The following is a 20102-nucleotide window of genomic DNA, read 5'->3' as shown; positions in this document are numbered from 1 at the left end:
ATAAGAGACATCTGATGAAAGACAGAGAAAGCTCTTACCCCGAGCTACCTACAGCCATCAACCCCTTAAAAAACAAAATTCCTGGTCCAGGGACCATAAAACAAGAGAGGAGGGGTTTTGGGGCATGAAGCTGGGCAGTTAAAAAAGGAAAAAAAAGGAGGGGGGGGGAGGGACAAAAAACAAACAAAAAAAAAACCCACACACCCCCATCTCGGGGTGACCTCTCTGCTGCTCTGTTCCTCCATACATTTATATTTAGCTCCACTACACAAATGTTGAAAGCAGTGGCCCAAACTGCTCCTCTCAGTGCTTTTTCATGCTTTTCTTTATTCCACTATGTAAGCTTAATCAAACAGACCCTCCTTGGTGGCACGCTGCACGCTCCGTTTCACATCTCAGTTCATTTTCCTCAATGATCAATCTAAACTGCCTGGGCTTCAACTCTTTTTCCATTAGTACTACCTCAACGCGACTTGAAGTGGTACGACCCGTCTCGACTTGTTTTCCATTACAATCGACTACCGCCTAAGGTGGCGTGGGGTCTTTATAGCAACGCGTGCGAACGTCCCGTGACGTCATTTGTACGCGACAAGAACACGACAACTAGGGCAGCTCGTGTCCACCGTGTTGTTTCCGTGTAGCCATTTCCCTTGTCGCCTGGTTTTAAAAATGGCGGTTTCAATTTTCGTGAAGCAGAAGCTCTAATAACTCATCGTGTGATGCCTCTGACTAGCCAATTGGTGGCACACAGTTTTTCGATGTCATATTTTCCAGTCGCCCTGGATCGCTTGGAACCGCGGTCGAGTAGGTACCCAAAAAAAGCATATATGGTATCAGGTGTTATCACGTAATGGAAAACCCTAAGTAGGTACTAATGGGAAAGGGCTATTACAGACAGGATGGCAGTATAAAACAAAGAAGGGTGTTGGATGGAGAGGAGCATGTGGGAGAAGTGGGTGGGTGGGTGTGTGATGAAGCCTACACGCTTCACCTCCCACCATGTTTCTTCACTGTAGTGGTAACAAAGGAGGTGTTTGGGGACCTTCTCCTAAGTTTATACAAGACTCATGCAAACAGACTTGAAAGTGAGACCCCAGAGAAGCTCAGCACAGCTCAGCTTCAGTCAACACAGGCTGACAAGTAGGTCACCTGAGAGGGAATCCAAATGACACAGCTCCTACCTTTAAAACTACCGTGCATTTCCTCCTATGAATGCAAGCAAAAGCACTGATGCTTTACATATGCACAGCATACATATCTTTGAAATGCAAATACTGTATCGGAATGTTATTATTCTTCCTTCAGTCTGATTAGAGTTTTTCCTCATTCCTGTTGCTCGTCACCAGTGAGTAGGTGTAACAGGCTGCAGAGTGTTGCCTCAGAGAGCTTGCTTACTACAGAAGCAGTTAATGAGCAGCAATTATTAAAAGCAGCCTTTCATCCTCAGGGGAATTGGGAGACTCAAGGATTTATATTCATTTCCTGGCTGTGACACTTTAAGCAAATTTGAGAACAAGACTGCATGATTTCTGACCTCAAACCGCTTGAAACACACATTCAGATGAAAATACTTGAAATGGCATGTTCAGAGATAAAGAGTGAGGAGGGGGAGCAGACAAGACTATTCTGCTTATTTCATGAGGGAGGGACGATGCTTTTAATAACTGCTTTCTCGATCCATGTCTACCACACATAGCCCATCACACAACCGAAGCAGAGAAGCTGGTTCTATTATTTCAATCACACTCCCCTGTGGTAGCACACTGGACTTAAGGTCTGCGCAGTTGTAAATCAACTATTTTCTCCAGCAGGTCATAAGCTCAAACTAAAACTACAACAGTGTGCTTTTTCGTTTTGGGGGTTTTTTTGTGATGTGACTACAATCACAAAACCTGTGAAACTCCCATTAGGGGGGAAAAATAAAAATAAAAAACAGGTACGAAAAGATAACAAAGCCTAGAGGTCAAACTTAACACAGAATAATGAAAGAATTTAGAATAGCTCAATGCAATTTTGATAAGCCAGTGTAACACAGGATCTTTTTTCCTGTTGTGTTTTGTGTCCGTGTTCTAAATATGAGAATGAGCTAAGCCTTCCCCAGAGTTTGATAAAGGGCTGTCAGCAGAAATGAGGCTGTAACCCTGCATGAGAAAGCTGGTGATGCAGAGTGTAGCGGGAACAAATGACAACACAAAGACATGAGCTCAAAAGGGTACACGAAGGCTGAAGTAATAATAGACAGATGCTTAAATACACACACCTGTGTGTGGCGACATGTTAAAATACATACTCAAGGTGGTGTACAGCACACACCTACGAGTGATTATTTTTGTTTTAAATTGGGTATAGCACCAAAGCTGAGGGACATAAAGGATGTAAGTTATTTTGCAACCTCTATAAACAAGCAAACATGTGAGGATCATTTGCTTTAAAAGATTAGGGTGCACAAGCTCTAACTTCCACACAACAATAGGTCTCCAAAGCCCAATGTGCTTTGAGAAGTTTGAGTGCATTAAAATATAAATATATATATATATATATATATATATATATATATATATATACACACACACGCTCCAGGAGCCGTTGAGTCAGATGTTGCCAGGCGTAAATGATTTCTATCTAGAACAGGCCATTTACTGTTAACTGTTGTCTGCAAAAAAAGATGGGGCTGTACAAGTTATTCTAAGATTTCCTGGCATTTCTAGAAGCTACCGTACACCTTCAAGTGTATTATCACCTCTGGGCTGAGTAGAGTTTACACTCATTCACATGTAGTATTTAAAACCAAGCTAGAAAAAACTGTTTTCTCTGAGCATGATATCTTTACTGCCTCAGATCACAATAGCTGGATTCATTTAATATCTTACTGTATTATGTTACATTTCAGTTTTCTAAGATCATCATCTTTATATTTTAATTATTATCTTGAATAAAAGGGAAATTCTCTTTTGAGAAAAAAGTCAAGTGTGGAGATTCCAGTTTCAAGACAAACTGCCACGGCTCCTATACCCTCTAAACAATGCCTTGTGTAGTCGAGTTAGTGAAATCTTACATCATTTTCCATTTTAGTTACAAGAAAATTTCTCTTTTAGCACATAAACACAGTATAAAGACACTGAAAAGATGGTGCAGAAAGCTGCACCTGGCCAGAAGGGAAATAAGCCAGAATTAAAAATTTGTCTTGATTTGTAAAATATGAAATAACAAGAATATCAATGGTCACACCCTTGTGCAATAAAAAGGATGCATGTTGTATCACAAGATAAGACAGCTGTCCAATCTGTTTTACTAAATCATCAACACCAGGCATTTTGTAGAGGGTATAGAAGCTGTCTGGAATCTCTGCATTTCCACTTTTTAGCTAAAATAGTATTTTGACATCAATTGCAAAATTTTGACTTTATTCTCAAAACATAGAATAATTTCTTAATATGGCCCTAACACTCCTTCATAGAGAGGGAGAACAAATATAAAACTAGAAATACATTTTATTTTATTTTTTTAAAAAACTCTTCTTTTTTTTTTAGAAAGGGAGGGTGAAGCAAAAGCAAGTTGGAGGGTCGGCAGTAGGCCAAAGTACATCAAGTCAGTGAGAGGGAAGTGGGAAGTGTTACAGAGGTAACGCTACAAGTCAGCCATTTGTACACATCCAGATAACTCTTAAGCAATGTCCTGCTATTTCGCAGAAATGCTTTGAGTCAGCTGTGCCTGATGACAGTAATAGTTGTGAAGGACAACCCCAGCTCTCCTAAAAGGGCTTTTAATGCCATTTGTGGCCATGAACTAGCAGAAAATGATTGTTCTCTAAAAACCAAGCTTCTGCACAAAAACAAAACCTGAAGGCAAACAAATGATGCAAAAATGTTCTGCTCTGCAGTCAGATTCGGACACACAATACCAAGATTTGTCGGTTTGTTTTTTGTGTAACGGTCCGACATACTGCCTTTAGCCAAAGGCAAGGACATGAAACGTAGCTGTAAAAGGCTATGACCAACACGTCACTTTGTGCTACTGGAGCCTCCACACACGGACTAACACAGGATGGATGACCTTACACTGACATGCCCATGATGATTCAAAACAAGCAAAGATAGAAAAAAAAGTGTCCCTGTACTGGGTTTTTTGTTTTGGTTTGGTTTGGTTTTTTTTGAATGACATTTAATCAGGGTTAAAACTTTACACCTTTACGACCAATTCTTCATTTTTGGTGCCTTGAATGTGCCAGAAATGTTGACAATATTGAAATTTGCTTTGTTAGCAAACAAGTAGTTGTTTACCTGTTCCTAAATCCAGCTTCTTTTCCTGAATCTGGGGGCACAGTGAAATGAAAGGAGGACTTCCCTTCTTAAAAGGCCACTTTATTTAAAAAAATAAATAAATAATAATAAAAGAAAAGGAGGTGCACACCTCCTTCCGACCACTAGAGGGACCGAGAGCACAGAGAATCACTTCAAATATAGACTTCTGTACACAACATTCTCTGCAGCACATAATTATTGCCTTGATTTGGACTTTTTAAATAAATAAATAAATAAGACTGGCCAGATTTTCTAATGAATTTTTTATTTTTGCTTCATTTTTCTTTTTGGAAAGAATTGAGAATTTGCATAAACAGACCAGCATAAAAGACACAAGTGCATTTATATCATTTCCTGATATGTGTATGTTTTTTGTTTGTTTGGGGTTTTTTGCATGCGTACACCTGTGATTCATCATACCTGATATGCTGACCTTTAGGAAGTCGTTCTGCCTTGCCTGACATTAAAGACTAGAGAACAGGTAGGAGACGCAACTGTGACACTCACCGTCTCTGTTACACAATTTAGGGTTGGGCTTTTTTTCAAGAATTTAATCAAATAAGGTATTTAAAAACGATAGATCACAATGAAAAGAAAAAGAAACATTCTTGCAGACTGTATAAACCCACCATGAGCAACACAAACCTTGATTATGGTGTAAGTGTATTAATGAAAATCACAAAAGTACTATAGACTACTTGTATGTTATGCGTTTTTTTTTTAAAGCTACACCTGCTGTGCAATTTAGATTAGCTTACAGAAACTATTTTCAAACTCTGAGCAGCTTCTCATCTCTGACATTAGAACAAAATTAGCATACATCACACATCAGAGAATGTTCTGAGGACAGCACAACTTAATTTAGGGGCTTATTGTGCACCAGCCAAAAACCACCCAAACATGAGGAAACGGTTGCCCTCCTCCACTATTATTTACTTGTGCCGATAAATATAGTCAAAATGAAGTGAAACTATTTCAAATGCAAGGTGTGTGTGCGTGTGTATTCCACTGACCCTGTTCTCATCATAGATGATCTGCACCAGGCTGCGGTGCTTGGCCTCACTTGGTGGTGGCGAGATGGGTCGCTCTGGCTCATGGGGCTTTGCGGCCTCCTCCTCCAGCTGTTGCTGTAACGTGCATGTAAACAAAGATGACAGTTAATGCTTAAAATAGGGCCCTGGACTTCAAGGAAGACCTGCGGCTCACAGGTTTCTGCTGTGAGGTTAGACAGTGTGCATTAGATCAGCTGTCCTTCTCTAGCTCTCCAACAGGGACAGCATTAACTGTCCTATTTACTGTAATAGCTATTAGCTCCCCAGGGTCTAGTTAATCAAAGAGTTACCAAAACAGCTTGTAAACAGAGCCAATGCCTGGTGTGTAGCTTGAACAGCCATTGACTAAAAAAGAGAGACAGAGACAGACAGAAAAGAGAGAAATAATGACATGAACATGTGGAAAAACAACACCAGACAAATACTGGAACAGAGGAAGTTCTTTAACCTACTAGTCATCTTGGCAGGTGACCAAGCTTTACTTGTGATTACACTACAGAACCAGAGGATTAAGGAAACTACTGTGGAGCATTTTGGCATTCAGAAAGAAGCTAACCAGTTTATAGAAAGAAAAGCAGAAATCATAAATGGAAAAGCAAAGTGTAAATGCAACCAAAGGGGGACTGCTATTCGAACTGTGCATTCTACCCATATGTGGAAGAGGCTAAATGTACCAGTCAGGATAATTAATCCGCCCACACTTTATGACACCAACATGCAGCATGTGGACACAGCCACTTCCTTCTGACTTTGAAAACGGAAGGCGACGATGAGCTTAAACCTATTAAAACACTTTTAGACACTTAAAACACTACACAGAAAGCTGGAGCTTAACACATTCACTTTTAAATAGGACATGCTGCATATGTAGAATCAACCTATGAACAACCGTTTTCCTTCTTATTATTCAGCAGTGCCAGTCATCCAAGTCTGTGTCTAACAGTGATTTGCTAGTTAGCAAGAAATTAACCGTTAGCCTGTTCTTAAACTCCAAATACTTAAAATTACCTGATTAAATTATCAGGTAATTCCGGAAGAGGCGCCCCGGAAGGGGCCTCTTCCGGCGCCCCGGAAGAGGCCCCCCGCGCCTCTTCCGGGGCGCGGGGGGCCCTCGGGCCTCCGGCCTCTGTGCCTGCGGCTCGGTTCACTCTGGCACAGCTGGCTGCCGGCAGAGCCGGCGGGCACGCCGGTGCAGCCCCCTCTAGCTTCTGCCCGGTGGCTACTGGGTGACCCCTCATCTGGGGATCCTCAGCCCTTCCCATGAAGGTGGCACGGATGCCCCTCCGGTGGTCCTCCTTGGGCTCTTGCACTCTGGGGCCTCTGGATGTCTGGGGCCTGGATCTCCTCCATGCCTGCTTCATGCCCTGGGGGACGGGGCTATGGCTCTCTACATCCTCTAGCAGACCATTACATGGGGAAACCATTTGAATACAAGCGCGCCGATCCACACAGGTGTGCACATGGGTGTTCACTATTCGTAGACTTAAATCACACCTTTCTTGGCTGCTACTTCAAAGCACATTGTGCGCTGTCTGTCCTGCGTGCTGCACAACAACATTCAATATTTAGTATTTACTGCTGTTTACACTTAGCTAGATTAATGCGATGGTGTTGTGTATAGTATGTTGCATTGTTTTGTTTTGTTTTTTGCTTGTTTTCTATTCTTTTTCTCTCAACAGGTGATCCCGGAGATATTTTTTCTTCCCCCCTTTCTCACTGTCCCTCTCCCCTTCTGTTTTTCTTTTCCTTCCTCTTTCTTTCTCCCTTTCCTATCCCTCACTCATGTCTGTCCCGTCTGTAACAACTGAAAATAAAATAAATAATAAAAACAAAGGTCGATCAAATGGACCAATACGGCAATGCCATGATGATCCATTTGGCAAAATAAATCCATTGGGTATCCTTGTTGGTCTTCAGACAACAATTCTGACGGCTAAAGAACCAAATGGGACAGGCGGAGAAAAAAAAAAAAAAAAAAAAAAAAAATTATCCAATCACAATTTAGTTTTCTGTCCTCCTTCTGAGATATGTTAGGTAGTGCTTAAACTCTGAACTACTAAACCATAAGAACAAGTATCCAAATTAAACTTGTATCAAAAGATGAGACGCAAGGTGGAGAAAAATCTGATTACAAGGACTGTTGCATTTAATTTACTGCTTCTTTTCAATGGCTACATTGAAAGAGTCAGACCCAAGGACAGACTTTCAGTAAAAGCTTGACAAAAATCTAATTCAGCAGCAAGTATAGTCTGATACTTATAAGAAACTCAACTTAAAAAGCATCAAAAGTCTCAATCAGGTAAATGTAAGACCCAACTACCCCCCCGTGTTTACAGTAATAATAGAGCTATCCACCTCTAACTAAAAAGGAAATGTGCATTTCAAACACTGCGCATGAAATACATTGACAAATATCACAAAACTATCAGCACAAATCTAACAGAATTAAGTACGTACTGAAAGGAAAAACATGTTTCTCTCTTATTACAGCAGGCAGGAAACTAACATTTCTGACACCCTCCCAAAGAGGTGACAAGTCTATAAAAGACACAAAAGAGAGCTGAGATCTTACTTCCTGTCTACCTTATTTCCATAAGATTCAGTCTATGGGTCTGAAAGATGGAGACAGAAACTGGAGAAGTGTACTCAGCTATAACTAGTTATCTGGAAGAATAGACCAAGTGCTGCTGACCATACAACGTATCTACCAGTTAAGTCAGCCACGTTCCCCTCCCCACTCCTCCTTCTGATCTCCTGACAGGGGCTTCAGAAAGGGGGGGAAAGGCAGCCTCCAGAGGATCTACTTGAGAGGAGTATAAGATGGATCATCTTTTGCCATTATAGCCCTGGATAAGAATCTGGTGAGGCAAACAGACATCCCCACAGAGAGCCCCCTTCCCTGTTCAAACCCACCATGAAGTAAAATAAAATAAAACAGCCATCCTGAGCTTGGCTGACATGAATCATGCTGGCTGTAACCTAAACCTTAACCGCCACCCATTCACCAACTCTGCCAAAACCTTTTAATAAAGTTTTAGCATGCCACCTAATTAGTCCAGATGTTTTAATGCTCGAAGAGAGCCGGACTGTAAAAATATCCATAAAAAATACTGTGTGTATTAAGCGACGATGATGAGGGGAGGGATCTTGATTTATGCTGGTGAGCAGCTGAGTTTAGATTCTCCATCATTTAAAAAGGTTCGACACCAAGGTTGAAATCCAATAGCTGGCTTCATTTTGGTTCTTGTGGTAATTTGGAAAAAAAAAAAAGAGAGAGAGAAAGGAGGCAGTTCTCAGTTTCAGCAGTCGTGTTTGTTCATGCCAGCAAATTTTACGGCAATAGTTGATTTATGTTAGTGAGGCAAAAACAGGACAAACTACAGGACATGTTGTGATGAGATTACATCAGCGGTGACACCAATGAGGTCTCAGACCACCCTCATCTCTGATGTCAGGGCCATCATTTTACTGTCAGCTTGACTGCGTTACTTAGAGCGCTGTGCAAAAGTTTTGAGCCACTCTCATTTCTGTATTTTTTTCCCCTCCAACCCAGACTTTCTTGTATTTCTTTTTATTAAAGTACTGTTGAGCAATAGCTCTCCAGACTTTCTGAGGGTCTTTCAATTTGCTGCTTTTTCACTCCTGCTACTTAGCACAGACCTATGAATCACTCAAGCATAAACCAGGAACTCAGTGGATGAACCAGTATTGTGTCAAGCCTACAACTTTGCAAAGAACCAATTTTAAGAACATATTTAGTCAGTTTGTTACCAGCATCAATATTTTTTGCACAAAAAACTTAAGTAAAAGTTCGGCATATCCCAGCAGTGTGCCTTTTAAAAATTGGAGGAAACCGGAGAGCAATGCAAAATCATTTTAACACAACAGAAGAGCTTTTAATGTCCTTCAAGAAGCCTAGAGAACTATTGCTGAAGACTACTTAAAGTAAAAAGCCTGCCTAAAAGAGTTCAGGCTATGTTGAAGAATAAATATGGTCATACCACTTGGACCTCAAGCTTGTTCGAGTTGTACAAACTCTTTGCGTCATATACTTTCCACGCATGTTTTCATGTTTCAATAAATCCTACACATCTTTCCTATTTTCATAACAAAATATGAAAAAGTGAGCAGTGAATAAAGGCTTTTACACGCTACTATAAACAGAAACCACAGACACGTAAACATATAAACATCTGGCAAAGTACTCAAACCTATTTTGTGGTAGCTCTTGTTACAGCAGGTGTCTCCGGGAGTACACGTGACACACTTTCACAGGGTTAAAACCATACCCCACACAAACTATCACATGTATGTTGAAGGAACAGTTTCAGTAAAAAAGAACAAGCTTGGCCATACAATTTCATCACTGATCATGGAAGGAAGCCAAAGGGGAAGTGGTGTGGTCAGCATACAAGTGGTGCAGACAAACAAAACCTCACCATAGTCTCACTCCTCCCCCAGAGAAGCTGTTATATATAGCTCCATATACATTTTCAACTTACTTTTGTCCCAAATTAAATAGTGAAGAGAACTACGCCTGGTGTAGTTTGTGTATATAATCACTGCACACCAAGCAAAAAGCAGCTACAAGCTCAAACGTGGTGATTACAACACAGCAAAGACTATTTAAGACTTTATTGCTTTGATGCCAACTGAAGCCTGGCAGGGAAAGTCACACTGGAAAACCAATTATTTCAAACAAACACGACGGTACACTAAGAAAACTCAACACAGGCGTATGCAAGTGCTGGCAACGTCTTCTACAAGCACGACAAACAGTTCAGTACCTTTTTTTTTTTTTAACCCAATTTCAGTGTGATTTATTAGCATGAATGCAGGATGACTGCACATGAATGACATCACAGCAGTTTCTACTGAACTTCTACGCACAAAATATCTCACCCACACAACTGATTATGTGTGGAATGTTTAACTTAACTCACATGGATACTGAAAAAATTTAAAGACTCAAAATGAGTTTTCCCAAAATCTTTAAATGGTTATAGAATTTTCTTTAAATGAAAGCAGAAATGTCTGCCCCATGTGATTATCATGTACCATAATGTGCTTAAAATATTTCCAGGGTTGCTGTGGCAGCAGAGCAGCAAAAGAAAGAGATAGCTAATGAAAAAAGAAGTAGGTTATGAGGAGGAGGAAAAGGGCAGCAGCTAATATGCTGTTTTGGGAGCTAGAAGAGCAGGTAAGAGCAACATGCACATGGCAACCCACCACGCAGTTACCATCACAAACAGAATCCACTTTTGTGGGAAACCCTGCATAATTATTTACAGTCTAATTTTATGTTTAATGAAACTATATTTTGTAATCTAGGAAGGTAACAATGATTGCAATATGAGACGTAGATGTGTCATACTGACTGAAAAGGAAATAATGTGAAGCTTTTTCTTCATTGCTGTACAAGATAAACTATTTTGCAATCTAGCTGGCAAAGACATTCTTGGAAAACGTGTTCCCACTGATTAAAATCAGCTTACAACACTTTTGTGACGCTAGTACATTCATAAGATGGCAACATTTTGTAACCAGTATATCCTCAAAGTTAAGAGCAGAACTGTACATACACACACCTGTTTTTTGCGAAGCTTGCAAATCTGCTGCTCCACCATGCTGATCTCCCTGTCCACACGGTCCATGTTCTGAATCAATTCTTCCTTGGAGAATCGAGCTGGAACCAGCTCCAAGTCAGGATCCATATGGACAGGACTTACAGGGGAGATGGGCTCCAGCTTCCCAATGGCGCTTCCACGATCCTACAGAAGCACAACAGAGAGCGCAGTGTCATGATTAGATGTAAAACATATAAAAGATGTAAGAATGAAGCAAATGGGGGTTTTTGTAGTGTGACACGTGTATACAATGTTATAGCCAGAAGGTCAGAAAAAAAAAGAGCCCTCACAAACAACAAGCATAAAAGCTGTTGCTAGAAGCTCTTTATAGAGAACGACCTTGTAGGTTTCCTCCCACGCCTTCCATTTCTCAAGGCCACTCTATAAGAAACATCATCCAAACAGTGCGTGTACCCTTTACATCAATAGCACATGCCAGTGAATAAATGCCAACACATTGGCTCCGTGAACACACAGATTCTCTCACCAGATTTAGGCACAATAGTGACTGTTTAAAAATACAAAATCACTCCATTTTTGTTGCTGTGACGACACTTTGGGAGATATCAGATTGGTAGTGGGTGTGCGGGAGGTTTAAATTCTGGTAATACTCATTAACCAGCAAAGTAGAAATGATGTGAGTCAGTCAAAAAAATAATAATACAGAGGTATCTCCATTAACTGAGCAGCGTTTGTGGCGCTGCATTGGTATCCATTTCTGTAGCTCTTTGGCTACACAAAGAGAGGGACTGCGGGAATTCAACTCGAGAGCAGCTGCAGAATTGCAACAGTGTGTAGCCGCCCACCAGCACTTAAGAAGAAAATAATCAAAAATAAAAAGCATGGATGACAAGCAGTATAACAATAACAGTATTGTTTCTCTGCTTGTTTTATACCGGTATCCAAAATAGTTTTTATGAATTCAACATATCAGGAAAAATTCACTTTTACTATTTTATGCATTCATATTTTCTTTAAAAGCTGGCCTGCCGTTTCCAGATCTGCTAACACCCTCTTACATTTTCGACAATGCCCCCGCACAACTTTGTTTATATTAGACTAACAGCTGAAGCTACAGTGGGAGGTTTACATGATCACTCATGGTCTCACTGTTTCCTTTTTTTAGTCCACAGATTGGCTTTCAAACAGCACAAGCAGCTAATATTAGCACCCCACAGCGCTGAGTGCAGCGAGCTACTGTGAAAGCTCGTCTGAAGTCACTGCACTAGAAAACCACTTGACACTGAACTGACAGAGTTAAGTGTGTTACGTTAATGATATTAGTTTATTGCTATATAGAGAGACAGTATGTCAAGCCTCCGTACTGTTACTCCTCTGGCTTTCTGCCGTAATGGAAATACCAGTCCTTAATGCGTGCCTCTTGGAACTGTATACAAGTATTCACGGCATTTTTTGCAGCCAAAGGAAAAGAGAGAAGCAGGGAGGGAAAAAAAATCTCTACAGTACTTTTATTCTCTGTGCACACAAACACAAAAAAAAAAATTGTGTGATCTCTACACCAAAGTTTTGGCTATGTGGACAAACACCCTTGTACACTCAAACCATTATAACTGCCTGAACAAGAGGAATGTATTTTTTTACTGTCTAAAATACATCAACAATTATTAGAGGAAGAAAAAAAAACAGCTGGCTGTCACTTCTCAATAACAATTGGGCCAAAGATCTGGGTGCTTGTGAATGTTCCTACTTTCTGAATATATGCACACATTTTAGTGTTTATCCAGCTTGGGTTTTGTATTGTGTTATTTTTAAACATTTGAAATGAAGGTTACGTAAGTAGGCTAATCTGGACCAGGCAGGTGGCATTACAGCCCTGCAGATCTGCTGTGACTGAAAATGTCAGTGCCAGAGGATGCTGAAGCACTGTCCTTAATGATGAAATCCTAGGATAGCCCTAACAAAGCACTCACCATATATAGCAGTAAACTACAGGACATGCTCATGTTGTCCAAAAAACATCTCTCAACTATAATAACTTTCAACAGCTGCAAACTAAATAGTTGAGTTAGAAACCTTGTTTATCCAGATGGGATTTGATGATATGACAAAACTATGAAGTTTAAACCACTACACATTTTTCAAATCGACTTCTCCCTCTGATTTTGCTCCTTACGCTATCCTTCGTTTGGTTAAGCGGTACGTCAAGAGTTCCTAGACCTTTGACATTGTGTGAAAAGGTCACAGTTCAATCGCTAAGCCAAGCCCAGTATAGGTTATAGCTTAACTGTTTCACACTCTTCAGCATGATGTGAAGCCTTAGACATCCTGTTCTCATGCTAAGTTCAGGGTTCACTTTCTCAATTCTAGATTGAGAAAGTGCTAGAGTCAACCTACTGAAACCGATGTGACTGAAACATGACTTTCACATATGTCAAAGGTGAATGTCATTATAATACTTTGCACCTAATATAACACCAATGCCAAACAGTACTTGGTTTAATTGGATGCCCTAACAACTAACCACTCTATTCATTCACAGATGCTAGCAAGGCTTAGAGTATGGTACAGCCCACAAACACAATCCTACTAATGCCACCACGTGTGCAAAAGCCAAATCATATCATTCCCTCCTCCTTCAAAGCAATCCCGGTTATCAAAAGTGCGTCAAGCTAACCAACATATTACTGCTTTCTGTGATAAACCTCAGAATAAAAGGATTGCACACACGCAACAGCAGCAGAAACCTTATAAGAAAATACTCAAACAAATTTTTCCAATACCCAGTATGCCTTTGAAAAATATTATGTGGAGCAATGACACTGTTTTTCCTTCCCATGTACTGTCGAGACCTCAAGTCACTGAATGCTCTCAATGGGAAAACCACAGCACACGCAGTGCACTTCTGTATTATACACAACTTTGGCACCAACGGGAGACCGGCGTTAATCTGCCAGGAGAGAATGGCTGTCATTCAGATTTTTTTAAAGACGGGAGAGAGAGAGAGCGAGAGAGGGGAAAGTGCATTAGTCAGCTTTGTCACATGTGAATTCCTTCAGTTCCATAAATATTTCATAACATCAACAGCAATGCTCATTTTTAAGCCATATAAGGCCAGTAAACTCTGAGATCACCCCTGTAAAGATGATTTCTCCTAATGTCTCACTCTTATGCTCCCTTATATTTCATTTTCTTTCCAAAACCACAAAGGATGATTGAACAATGGTTTACTGTAACATGCTGCCTTTGTCCCTCTAATTCTCAGTCCATGTGAGTCATGCTGCAACCATCAGCTTTGTCTGCTACTACTGATACTACTGGCCTACTCCCTTTTTACGGTTAGTCTTTTACTCTTATTTTCCTCTATTTCCCTTTATATGCATCTCCCTACATCTGCCCTTTGCCTCATTTCAGCCGCATCTCCCTTTCTAACTCACATCAAGTATCATTAGGTGCACTTGTTCCACACAGTGACTGCATCTGACATCACTTACATAATGGGTTTCCAGCCCTTGCCGCTCTAAGGGGGAATTGCTGGCATTCCTGAATGTTTCCCTGCTAGCCTAAGAGTCTATGTCTTTTTTCCCCTGTGCCGTCTGTTATTGTTGTATCTATTTACCATTCCTTGGCTGGCTGCCTCCCCTGGCAGTTTGAAGCACTCTGTGTAAAATCAGGAACACCTCCTCATCAGCAGCTCTACACACAAGCAAGTCGTTTTGATCTGTAGTTCACACAGTTTCGTGCTCAGTCTTTTGAAATCTAGGTCAGCTCTATTATTTATTAATTGCGGTTTCACAACTCCCTTAGTCTTCCTACTGCTGCTCACAGAGAGCCAGCTTAGCTACAATGCTGAATCTCTCTCTACAACCTCGGCTGTGTGTCTAATAACATCCTCTGGGGCTCTGAAGGAGGCAAATAAAAAACAGATTTCTAGGATGACTTTTTTGCGTGTGTGTTATTTTTCAAGGAAAACTTACCATTTTTACATGATTAATCATAATTGTTGAATATCATTTTGGTAATACACCAACCTCCCAAAATACTGATTGTGTTTTTTTTGGTTTTTTTTTTCAAAGGTCTTTTTATTAGACAAAGGTTCCAATACAATGTATACAATAACACAAAATGCTTCAGAATATTCCAAAACTTCAATCTTGTTCCCACCCTAACCCCTAAAACAACAAATAATTGTCAGCCTGCTGCCCAACTAAACCAAAAAACAAACAGAAAAAAAACAAAACAAAAACAAAACAAACAAAAGCAAAAAACAACAAACAGACTCATAAAAGGAGAAAAAAAAAAAAAAAAAAACAAGGGGGGGGGGGGTTTCCTTGGACTACTCAGTAACAGTAGTTGTGGGCCTTTCAAAGAAGTCCAGAAAGGGGGACCACAGTTTATAAAATTTATTTTTAGACCCACGAACTGTATATCTAATTTTTTCTAAATCCATACAAGACATTACATCTTTTAGCCATTGCGTGTGTGAGGGGGGAGAAGAGTCTTTCCACTTCAGCAGTATAGCTCGCCTGGCCAACAATAATGAAAAGTTTAACGTTTTGAGTCTGGAGTTGGACAGATTCAGATTCTGGACCGCACCAAACATAGCACAGAATGGCTCTGGTTCAATTTGATGCTGCAGGACTTCAGACATGGTATGGAAAACAGATTTCCAAAAGGCGGACAAAGAAGGGCAGGACCAGTACATATGAAACAATGTACCAGGGGCACCCCCACACCTTATACAGGCTGGGTCCACCCCTGGGTATATGTGTGCCAGTCTATCCCTGGACCAATGCCCCCGATGAACTATCTTAAATTGGATGAGTGGATGATTGTGTTAATTGAAAAACTTTGTTGTACATCTAGCCCTGTATTTTGCATTTAGCATGGCTTTCTTCTATTGTTATTAGCAGCAAAGTCAAGGACGAATGTTTTTTGTTTTCATTCGCTTGCTGGCACTTTTACTGTACTTCATACCAACTACTGACCTTTGTCATGTCCTCAGGCCCTCCCAGAGGCAATGGCGGGCGGTGGGATGAAGGCCTCATCACAGACTCTGGTCCCATCTCTAAACGAGGCCTTTTGATTTCTGCATACTCCACCTCTGATTGGCCAGTGGGCTCTGTTAGGTAGATGTGCTCATAGCGGATATGCTGCTCCTGTCCTCTGCAAAAGACAACAAAAAAAACCAAATGCAGCAGATAAGAAAAAGCACAAAATGTTATCGAAGGAAAAAAAACAGATACTGATGAAAAGCAACATTTCCTTGATATCTTGTTCTTGCACAGACATGGTGACTCCATCTTGAAACGCACAGGACCAATGATACTGTTCAAGTCCAGGTGCCACATACGAAAGGGCACTTAAAGATGTCTTGGTGACTTAGTGCCTTGTTGGTTTTGTGTTAAGTGAGTACAGCTTATTTATAAGGGTAATTTGCACAGACATGAAGTCAAAGTGCTCTACAACAGAACAGTATAAAAATAAATACAACTACTGGAGAGAGACACAATAAAACCTGCTCTATACCAGATAATTAAAATACAGTAGCAAGACAAAACCACAGAATGAAATAGAACTACAGTAAACAATTAAAGGCAGTTAATATCAAACAGAATCTCTTGCTCTCCTTTTAAAAAAACTTACAAAGTTGGCAGTCATATAACCAGAGTGAAAGACTACTCCATAACTGCCACTGAGTGAAGGCTCTGTCCCGCTACTCTTCAGTTTTAAAACCTCATTATAATTCCCACATCCACTTGGGTTCAACTGATGTAAATTTTATAAATAGACTGTGAGCGTGAGGGTCCATGTTGAACAATCCAGAAGCTTGTCCATGTTTTGTGATCATGCAGACTCCTCAGAGAATTCACATTAAATGGCACCGACTACACATCGGCCCAAAGCTGGAGCTAGACCATTTAGTGGTCTGTATACAAGCGTTTTGAAATAAATTCTATAATCCACTGAGACCAATGTAAAGTATGTATAAAATAAGGGTAATATGAGCTTGCTCCCTAGAACATGTTAGTCTGCCTACGCCATTTTCTCTTGAATATGAGAAAGATGGGTCGTCTAACCCAGTAAACAATGTCCACAATCTGTGCAACAATACTCATGATACCCACTAAAGAAGAAAATAAAGAAAATTCAATTCAATTTAATTTTTAAGACACCAAATCCTAACAACTGTTGCCTTAAAGCACTTCATATTGCAATGTAAAGCGCCCACAATAACACATAACACAAGAAAACAGAAAACAAAACGAAATAACAGACCCAGCATTGAACCCCGCATGTTAGTAAGCCATGGAAGAAGAGAACTTCAAGCTTCAGTTACAGTCCAAACTGGACTGACTGAAACTCTCTGAGAGTAACTGCAAAGGTATGAAAATAATTGCCATCTAATTTATAAATACGGAATGCAAACATGTTACCATCAGAGTGAATGAGTGTTTATCAATAAGAACAACTTGTGGGGACTCGACTCCACTGGCTGCCAGTGCCAGAACACTGGTTGTGTTCTGTATTCAAGTTCTTATATAAAAGGAAGGATGCTAACCAAATGTAATAGTTAAAATGTGAATTTACTTCTATGTAAACAGCAACACATGTGATTTTCACTGATTTGTCACAGTTAATTGCTGTATAATCAGAAATAGATTGCATGGAAATGCCAGTTTGCCCCCTTATACTTGCAGAATGAAACCAGACCATCTTATGGCAACATTATAGGCAGGTTTTAGAGCCAGTGTTGGAATGCTTAACAATCTCATTTTGCAGTGTTACAACTGTTGCCTTTGTTTTAGTTTCCGAACAACGCACTGCATTATGGAAACTGTTAACATTGCAGATGTATGGCAATTCGACTGTGCAGGTGCTCATCTGTGATTGGTGTGCTGATGTACAGCTCCTGGGTGACCAGTTCCAGCCTGTGAACCCACCCTATACACAGAGCCCACAGAACCAATGGCGAGAGAGGCTCACTTGCTTCCCTGAACACCTAAGTATAAGTATTGAGAATGAAGTGGTGTTTTCTTTTCTTTTTCTGCGAGTTAATGTACACGGGCATCGGAGCTTAGCTTAGTTTTTGTTTATTATTTTAGCCTCAGCTCACCCTGAAGCGTTGACACTCCTGTTTTGTTGTTTTCCGCTTCACATTTTTGGAAATAAAAATGACATTTAAGAGAGATGTGGTGCGTGGTCAAAAATGATGCCATCAGTTAACAAATTTAAGAGGACAACACTAATCCTGTGGGCTAGAGACAAGACTCAGAGCAGGCTTGTTTTATCATGATCACCTAATTAAATCCCATTTATACAGACCACATGTAACAAAAAAGACACGTGTAAACAAGTTGACAGTTACAGCCTGAGATCACCAAGCCAAGCTTGTGTCAAGCCTGCTGACACAAGCGTCAGCAGGCTTGGCTTGGTTCAAACCGAATCATCATCAAATAATCACTGACTGCCTTTTTTGTTGTTGTAATATGGCAGCATGCAATTGGTTACCCAGGACTGGAAAGTGGAAAAAATAAGGAAGGAAGAAAATTGGAAATGGTGACTCACTGTAACACTAACATTTACAGCAGCATATACCGAAGGTCTTTTGTGGGGGTTTGTATGCAGTGGCCACACACATAAAGTCATGAAAGGCTTTGTTTAAAGCTTCCGAGGAAACTATGACACTCCCCATACTGCACACCAACAGTACAATGGCACTGGATGGTTGAGCCTTACTTACACTAGGAGACAATGTGGCGCAATCTAATCATGATATGCTGCATGTGCAGTGGCAGTATAAATCACACTTTTCGCATTCATTAAATTCATTAGTACACTGGGGAAACCAGAAAAAAAGGGGCCTTGGTGTGCAGTCAAATGACAGTTTCCACATGTTAACTGCACTCACTACTTAGATGTGGGAAATTTTATTAGCCCGGTTGTAAATGGATCTCTGTTCTTACTAGGGGAGCAGTTTTCTCAAATCTGCCCTGAAGGCAGATGCCAGAATGTCAGTGACTTTGCTGCCAGTGTCAAAATGGAAGTAGCTTCTGAAGAGAAGAGGGAAAACACAACCATAATTGCTGGTCCAGACCCACAATGGCCTAGTGTGAGGTTTCTTTATGTGCTAAAGAACATGTAGCCCATCACTGTCTGGAGGGGTGGTGTAACAATCAAGACATTAACATAATCAAATATATACACATATACATACATATATACATATACATACATATACATACACATTAGGGGTGCAACGATACTCGTATCGATATCGAACCGTTCGATACAGTGCTTTCGGTTCGGTATGCATATGTATCGAACAATACAACATTTTTAATTTATTTTATCAACTTTCCTTCTGACGATGCTGTCTGTGTTGAGCGCTCAGTGGATCTGCGCTCGACAGTGCAGCCTAGGCGGAGTAGTCGAACACAGATTCACTGAGCGCAGGGCAAGCTAGCGAGACAGAAGCTAGGCTAGTTGCAACATGGCAAATTGAACCTCCCCCACCCTCATTCAGATCTGGCGTTTGGAACTATTTTGGTTTTCATGTGACGTATGACCCTGAAGGTAAGCGTGTCATGGACAAAAGTAAAACAGTATGTTGGATGTGCCAGCAATGCTCAATTGGTGGGAACTAGTGTGTTAGCGCAGTTAGCTCGTTAATGTGTTGACGTCTTCCAGCCCCACTCATGAGGCGATCCGCGGTAGCTCGTTAACGGAGATTTTCCGTATTGTGACGTTAACGTCATTTCAGATTAACGCTGACAGCACTAGTGGGAACACAACCAATATGACTGCACATTTACTCCGACATCATCCTAGTGCAAACACAAGTGGATGCAGACAAAAACAAGCATGCATTCCTACAAACTTTACCTGAGTCATTTAGACAGCCGTTAGCACATGATTCTCCTTATGGGGACCCGATATGTTTAATATGCTGCTGAGAATATAATAGAGCCCGGTATATAATATACAGGGCTCGCAAAATCGCTAGCCCGACGTCCTGGGGCTTTTTTCCAGTCGGGCTACCAAAATCTATCTCTGCCCTGCCCGTCGGCCTATAGTAGGAAGGAAAAATATATGTCAATGCTTTTGCATTCTTTCGGAAATGTAGCTGGGTAATTATGTCATTGGCATCGGCCACTGTCAAT

The 20102-nt window shown here is 40.7% G+C and overlaps 1 protein-coding gene across 8 annotated transcripts in view; it reads right to left on the bottom strand.

The window, feature by feature from the left end:
- Positions 1-20102, bottom strand: part of ncor2 (nuclear receptor corepressor 2) — a 96993-nt gene that overhangs the window by 52976 nt on the left and 23915 nt on the right. For all 8 annotated transcript variants that reach the window (XM_085179423.1, XM_085179426.1, XM_085179427.1 and 5 more), the window contains exons 4-6: positions 15927-16104; positions 10942-11124; positions 5315-5428 (exon numbers count right to left, since the gene is read on the bottom strand). In XM_085179423.1, coding sequence (XP_085035549.1) covers positions 5315-5428; positions 10942-11124; positions 15927-16104 — 475 coding nt within the window. The remainder of the gene's footprint in view (positions 1-5314; positions 5429-10941; positions 11125-15926; positions 16105-20102) is intronic.

Source organism: Neolamprologus multifasciatus, chromosome 12 (genome assembly GCF_963576455.1).
Source record: "Neolamprologus multifasciatus chromosome 12, fNeoMul1.2, whole genome shotgun sequence".
Lineage (NCBI taxonomy): Eukaryota > Metazoa > Chordata > Actinopteri > Cichliformes > Cichlidae > Neolamprologus > Neolamprologus multifasciatus.
This window is presented reverse-complemented; position numbering and strand designations above follow the sequence as displayed.